This window comes from Phalacrocorax aristotelis, chromosome 10 (genome assembly GCF_949628215.1).
Source record: "Phalacrocorax aristotelis chromosome 10, bGulAri2.1, whole genome shotgun sequence".
Lineage (NCBI taxonomy): Eukaryota > Metazoa > Chordata > Aves > Suliformes > Phalacrocoracidae > Phalacrocorax > Phalacrocorax aristotelis.
This window is the reverse complement of record NC_134285.1, coordinates 23,341,384-23,348,942: the sequence shown is the minus strand read 5'-3', so window position 1 is coordinate 23,348,942 and position 7,559 is coordinate 23,341,384. Positions and strand designations below refer to the sequence as shown.

The 7,559-nt window shown below is 47.6% G+C and overlaps 1 protein-coding gene across 5 annotated transcripts in view; it reads left to right on the top strand.

The window, feature by feature from the left end:
* The first annotated feature begins 295 nt into the window (after window positions 1-295).
* SMOC1 (SPARC related modular calcium binding 1) overlaps window positions 296-7,559 on the top strand; it is a 135,250-nt gene continuing 127,986 nt past the window's right edge. For all 5 annotated transcript variants that reach the window (XM_075105777.1, XM_075105779.1, XM_075105778.1 and 2 more), the window contains exon 1: window positions 296-590. In XM_075105777.1, the coding sequence (XP_074961878.1) occupies window positions 483-590 (108 nt within the window). In that variant the 5' untranslated portion in view covers window positions 296-482. The remainder of the gene's footprint in view (window positions 591-7,559) is intronic.

Below are 7,559 nucleotides of genomic sequence, written 5' to 3'. Positions count from 1 at the left end.
CCGCCTCCCGGAGCCCCGTCGGGACCCTCTGGCACCTCGCAGTCCGGTGCCGCCGGCACGGGGAAGGTGCCCGGCTGCCGTCCCTCGCCCGGCCGCCGGCTGCAAGCCACCACCCACGGCCAACCTGCGCCGCCCGCCTCACGCCCGGGATCGGCGGCGGGGCGGGGCGGGGCGGAGGGCCCTGCCGCCTCGCCATTGGCTACAGCCGGCAGCGGACGCGCCACGATAGGTGCGCGCCGCAGTCAGTGCCGCATGGCCCCGCCCCGCCTCGGCTTTATAACGGGCATCCCCCATGGCTGAGGCGGGTGACCTGCTGCGGCGGGAGGGGGCAGAGCTGGCCTGGGGCACCGCGCACGCCGCCCGCCAACCCTCCCGCCTCCGCCGCTGTTGGGCTGAGGGGCGGCCGCCCGGGAGAGCCGTCTCCGGTGGCCGCAGAGCTCCGCCGTCCCGCAGCTGCCCCGCCGCCTGCCTCCCGAGGAACGATGGTGCCGCGGGCCTGGCGCAGCGCGGGGGCTCGCCCGTTCCTGCTGGCGCTGCTGCTGCTGGTGCATCTGCCTCAGGGTCGCGGCCACCGAGCCACGGGGCCCCGGGTAAGTGAGCCGCCGCCCCGGCGGCGGGGCTGCCCGTCTCCCGCCCGCCCCGCCACGGCAGGTTGCCCTGCGCCCGGCCCGCCGCCCCCGCGCCTGTCAGCGCTGCAGGTGAAGCCCCGGCGCTCGCCGCCGGGGAGCCCCGGCCGCCCCCGGCCATGGCGGGCACGCAGCGCCCCCCGGCCCCGCTCCCCGCGGGCGCCGGCCCCCGCAAGGGCCTCCCCACACGTTGAAAGCCGTGTACCGGCTGAATGCGCGAAGTATATGCACCGGTATTAACTTGCTGGTATTTACTGTGGGGAGAGAAAAAGGGAGGGGGGAGGTTGGCAGGCTGTGTTTTTATATTGTTCGTCTTGCGTTTAATGTGGCCCCTGTTCCCAGCACATAGCTCTAGGACTTTTCTCTTTTTATGTTCCCAAGTAGGGATTAAATGAATCCCTGCAATAAAGCTAGATACTTTCAACCCAGACTTCTCCCTGTAGGAGCCTAGCTGTTTTTTTAATCTGACAATGTTTGACTCTTACTGCGGCTGTTAATTTCACTTACCAAACTATTACATTGCTCTGGGGGAGAGCCATACGTCTTTTCTAAATATGGTCCTCCCAGTGAGCTAATGTTACCACTGCAGCACCACTGTGGAGTAGCACGAGAGCTTTCAATTATAAAGCTGCAAAACAGTAGCTGTTCTTCAGCCACTCCTGCAATAAAAGCACAACTCTGGGTAAGTGGAAAAACTTGATCTTTCTGCAGGCATGTTGGATCCATTGACCATTTGCATTCTTGACCCATCAGTCTGAAATGTTATGAAATGAGGTACCTAATTAACTTACACCATTGTTAGGCAAGACCAGGAGTCTTTGGAATCCCTACTCAGCCAAAGTGTAACAATAAGGGGCTTTAGTGCAATGTTCTAGTTTTTTAATAAAAGTGCTGTTTGACTGTGATGGTTATTAAATGCTTCTTAGGCCTATGGAAAGTGAACTGGCTGCACTGGTGTCCTTGTGTTCAGCTGTGCTGTGTAGCCTCTTTTACGGCCAGATGTGTAACAGCAACTGTTGGAACGTGGCAGATCAGAACTAGTATGTGCCATAAATTCTTGGAGACCTCTTTTAAAGGATGGGGAAACATAGGGGTGTTTGTGCATATATCTGTATTACCCAGTATCAAGTGTAAACCTCAAAGTTGGAGTGGTGTCAAGGAGAGAGGAGCTTTGAGGTGATAAGTAAGAGTCTGGCTGGATGACCAGGGCCCTTCATCAGCACTAGTATCTAAATGCTTTAATAAAAAGCAATTGAAACAAAGAACAAAATAAAAAAAAAACCAATGGAAGTGCATACCTGCACAACAAGCCTGTCTATCAAACAGTTTCCACGTATGCCATTTTTATATACTGTACTTTACAAGACAGTTTAATTGCTCCCTGTGCTGTGTCATCTTTGGAATGGGAGCTCCTTCAGGAGAGTGGAAAACCAAACACAAAGGACTACTGATTTACTTTTTGCTTGAAGTAAGTGAACTGACTTTGCTGTTACTCCGACTTTGCTGTTTTTCCCTTCATGACTGGGGCAGAATATCAGCTGTGAGTACCAACGTCTACAGTTTTGCACAAATATGTGCCATAAAGTTTTAACTTCTTAAAACTTTAACTTACAAGCTCTTAAATGGAAGGCTGTGAACTTCCAGGATGTTTAACTCATGAAGCCTGTGTTCTCACCCTTCTAAGTGTCATGCTTAAGAGCATGTGAAGGTGGGGAGTTTGGTTTACTCATTTGCGACCATGTTGATTGATGTAAGCCCCTGAGCTCATCTCTTCCAGTGCTTAGGCAAGATTGCCAGTAGAGTTGTCATTAGTATAAAGGTGCCATACATTAGATTCCAATGTACACAAGAAAATTCTTTACTATTAATTTTTTAAAATGATGATTACCAAGTTAGACCAGTGTTGCTATTCCTGTCAGGAACCCTCCCTGGATGGGGGTGGGGGGTGTGTGTGTGTCAGTGTTGCAGTTCTGGGGTCTGATCCCGTAGGCGTTCGATTGCTAGGTATGATATTTACCCTTTCACACTTTCTCTTCTGTATGGTAAGTACTAGAACTACAATATTTGGAAGCTGAGATGCTTTTAAAGGTGAACAGCAGTTTTTGATCCTACTCAGTGAGTTTAAAGGAGCATCAATAATGTTTGAAGCAGGTTCTCTATCTTTTTTCTTGTGTTTCCCTCTTACTACTGTAGTGTTGCTGTGAAGCTAGGCAGCCAGCACTGTCACTGAATACATAGGCAGAGGACTATTGCTTGCTACTGTTAGCAGAAAATGATGAAAAACTAAAGATATTGAAGAGAAATAGGTGTATGTAAACTCTGTGCCAATAAGGAATCAAACTTTTGGATGAAGTGAGTTAGTTCAAGGTGATTACTCGAATATGAAGGTAAACTACAAATGCAGCTAGTATCTACTGGTCTGCTGAGGTACTTCGGGTTCTCAAAAGGTGTTGTACAAAGCTTGCTGTTTCCTGTTGTAGTAAAACTATGAGCAGTGACATGAATCTCTCAGACTTGGGAAGTGTCAGTGGCCTGTAGGAAACAACTGGCTTTTGTACATATGCTGTAGCCCACTGAAAGTTACGAACAACTGTCCCAAGTGAAGCCCCATTGGAAGTGTAATATCTTGGGTGCCTTAGAAATAACTTGGAAGCCCAAGGCTCTTGTGACGTGTTTCCTCACTTGGCAGGCTCCAGAAAGGCTTTTGCTGTGTTAAGCAATTGCTTGGTCACTTCTACTCTTGTAGTTCTAAAGAGCACTGTGGTAGTGATCAACTAATTATACTTGGAAAATGTCTGTCTGAAAGACGTTGCCTTCTGGAAAAAGATAATCAGGCTTTACGTTCTATTCATATTATCTTCCTGTGTGCCTCTTTCTCTCTGCTGGCATGAGATGTGGAGTTGTGTGACAAGTCAGGTCTTGTTGTTTCCACTTCTTGACCCCAAAGGGATAGATGGGGAGCTTGACTGCATTGGCTCTTGTATCTCCTACTGTGTGGTGCATTTGAGCAGTACTCTTTCATAGCAGACTAAACAGATTGTGCCACTAATCTCTGTTTCCCCCAATCTGGGTAATAAATTGTGACCTTTGCCTTTTTAGTTCAGAAGGATAGTTCTATGTAGGCCCACTGCTTTTTGAGTATAATGCCTGACCGTTATGAACTTGTGCCATTTATGGCAGAGAACTGTTGGTGGCAGTAATGACAAATACTAGCACAGGAAAATGGTGGGTGCTTGCAGAAGGTGAAGAACGTAACTGCAGCAGTCAAAAGCTGTCCTACTGCAGAGGACTAAGAAATGGAAGGGGAGGGCAGGGCAGTCGCTATAACTTTATTTTTAGTTTCGTGCATGGAAACATGCCATATCCCTCCTTGAAAGGCATGCTGGTTAGAGATGGTGGGGGTGGGGGGGGAAACCTTCCAGTTCAGCTTGTGCCAAGGAGCCTGTGTTCTGTTGTATGTTCTCACTGCAGCCCTGCTGGGTGGGTTCTGCAAAGCAGGTGTCTTTACACATGCTCTACAAAAGTTAGGGAGACTGTTCTCCATTGTGGGAAGAAATTAGAAAAGGACATATGATAAAAAATATAAAGCAAGGGGCTCCATATGAAGGAGATCTAGAATGGCAGAGTGAAACTTAGGATAGGCTTTCAATGACTGAATTTTGTTTCTTGGTTGGAACTTAATCATCACTCTGCATTGCAAAGGTCTACACTGGTAAGTAACAACTGAAGCACTTTAATGTTTTAGATTTCCATACTGTTGGAGATACTTGTTTTAATGAAGGAATAAGTACCTGAAGGCAAGTCTTTAGAAAAGCATCCCCTGACAGGACAGATTTACTCTGTGGCAAATAACTTTTGGTTATACATACTCTTGTTTTTGTTGGGTGAGAGATGTTCTCACCTAAGTGGAAGCTCTACTTGTATATAGAGCTATAGTAATTATTTCTCCCTCTCCTTGTTCCTGTTTAGACCTTTAACATTAGACAGCTGAATTCCTTGATGTGTACTAAAGAAACTGATCTGACTTGTTTTTTATACATTATGCAACTGTGTTGAGGAACAAGATTAATTCTTGTGTGGAGAAGTATTAAAACATTATGTTCCAATACATTAGTATTGAAACAGCAGGCCCTGTTCTAAATGGGTGAACACTGTAGGATCTGACTTGCTCTGTGTAGTCTTAGAGTTGGTGTTTTAACTGCCTGAGCTTCTGAGCTGGCTACGGGAATATGTTGCTCATGTTAATAACCTCTGCTGCTAATGAAAGATTTCTTGCCACCAAAAGATTTGATACAGGAAAAAAACCTGCTCATGTGTTTCTTCTGGTGGTAGCAGCAAGATCTGTAGCTGGTGGAACACCTACAATGATAACCTCTTGGACTAGTTTTCAAGTTTCTAGCACCAGTCCTGTGCTAAGGTAATCTTCACTGCCATTGGTGCAGAGCAAATGCTGTCTTGGCTTCTTTTATTTCCAGATGGCCTGAAGCAATTGGTAAGATGACTGTAAACCTCATTTCAGTGGTGTAGTAGCTCTGAAGTATTAATACTGCTGTTTAAATATCTTAGATGTTCTTATCCTGCCATCTCAAACTAATTGCGACATTACTATGTCAAAAAACCCCAAACAAACAAAACCCCATTTGTCTCCTACTTGGCTGCTAAATCCCCAGTTCTTCTGGGGCTGGCACATCTGACAGAGCAGTTAAGTGTTACACAATAAACTCACATTAAAAGCTAAACATGGAGGCAATACAGGTGAAACTGAAACTAATCCCTGAAGGCTGCTGTGCTGACTGTCACACTTAGCCTCCTGTGTGACAGCATGATGGCTTCCTGTCAGGGCCCCCCAGCAGCTGCCACAATATCCAGGGACTTTGTGGCACAGCAGATCTAGAGCCAAGCTTGGTGTGTAGGGGGGTAGTTTATAGTTCTTCATCAAGTGAAGTTCTGGCAGAGAAGCGGATGTTAACTTGTGACTTGAACTATGAAGCCTACTTTTTTGTTGTGTTACAAGCTTAACTACTGTCGTTGCGTTGGTAGGACTCTAAGCTTCCTATGCTTGTTTGTGAGAAGCTCTTCCACTTGTGAAGTTCTTGCCCCGACACTGAAGGCTGCCATTGCTGTGGGTGAATCACTTCTGTGCTGGAGCTTTCTGGGTAAGGTGTGAGGTCAGTGTGAGATGTTTGCTTACACAGAGAAACTATCAGGATGTGATGAATGTGGTACGTAACTGTTTCCCTCTTCTGACAGGCTCACGTGAGCAATTAAGGCATGTGTTCAGCAGTTTACATGTGAGCCCTGTGAAGCTTTCTGTGTGTGGTGGCTTTACTGTCTGAAAATACGAGGAGAGAGTATTCTGGCACAGAAACCCTTCTGGTGATGACTGAGAATGCAACTCTGCCGTCTTTTTTTCTTTTGGGAGGCATTATAGCTGTACGGGAGTAACAGTAGGAAGGTGTACCTAGTCACACCAGAGTGCAAAGCTTGCACTCAGGCCAGTGAAACCAACCACCCACCATACAAAGGAGCTCTTTGTATGTGACCTCACGTCGGCTATCAGCGGCTCTTGAGCCTGAGACTGGTCAGCTCCTTCAGGATGAGGCCTTACCTTGAGATCCTGTCCTGGATGGTTTTTCTTCTTATCACAGTAGCCTCCTGATGCAACTTAGACCCCTGTGGGATGCTGTAGTAACACTGTAAATAGTTTTAGTGATATTAATGAGCATTAGAGAAGAATTATCTGCTCATTTGAGGAATACGTTGCCTTGTATAGCAGGCCTGCCCACTCACAAAAGCTATTTTGTGATATAAATACACATGTGATAAAGTTGTGGAGACAAATATGGTTATTATGTTCTCCTACAAGAATTGCTTTGAGGGAAGGCTGTACTATCTGAGTAAAAGGCCTGTACGCTGGAAGCATAGTCCCTGCAGCATGGGGAGGGGTGACAGAGGCTTTGGCTTATTCTAGTCTGTGTGACCCTTTCAAGGTAGCCTTAAGGCAGGCCTGGGCCTGACTGGGTGCTAAGGTGCCAGTGGCAGCCTGGAGTAATAGCCTTGGTGGAAGGCTGTCCTGCCAGACGTTTCTCATGCTGGCTTCTCTGGGGCAGTTGTGCTTCTGTCCTCAGAGCAGTGCCCTAGAAGCCCCCATAAGCATCCAACTGCCTGTACTGTCAAATGCTTCCCTGGCAGTCTCCCAGCTGTAGCCTGCTAGGGAGGACATGCCTGCATGTTGGGTTTGTGCGTTCTTGCCTCCTACTGGTTTGTGGTTGAGCCAGTTGCTTTTGAGGGCCCACTGACAGGTGTTCTCATTTGGAGTGGCACGTAGCTATGCAGTGGGGAAGTGAGTGGTAGGTGTGAAATGTGAGCAAACTTAAACCTTGAGGGGAAGCACCTGTGCCTAGAGATGAGAAAATAACACTAGTTACTCTAGGAACAGAGGCTGTATCATTAAAGGTTGGCTCAGAGTTTTGTCAAGTAGAGTCTGGCAGCAAAGCCTAGACAAGCTACCCATCAGTACTGCTGGCAGATTCCTCCATGCAGGTGGAAGAAGCCATACAGAAACTGGTGTGCGTAGGCAGGTAATGTGCTCTGCCATGGGCACCCAGACTCCCCTCCTGGGACGGAGCTGGATTTCCGAAGGAGCAACTACTGCTGCTGCATGAAGAACATGAATGAATGTGAGCAGGACAGTAGTAGTATGTGGGTAAGTGCCACAGAGTACTGCACTGCTCAGTATGGACCCAGACTGTGCCATGGGTCTGTAAACTGGGTTGCCTTTCCCCAAACACTTTAACTTGGGGGGCTAAGGGGAAAGAAGCAGACTGCTGGTGTGCAACATTCTTTCTGTGCAAGGCATAAACTGAATCTGTTGAGACTGGCTTAGTCTCATGGCAGCCCTTTTCAGTCTAAAGTTAAATTTGATCCTCTGCT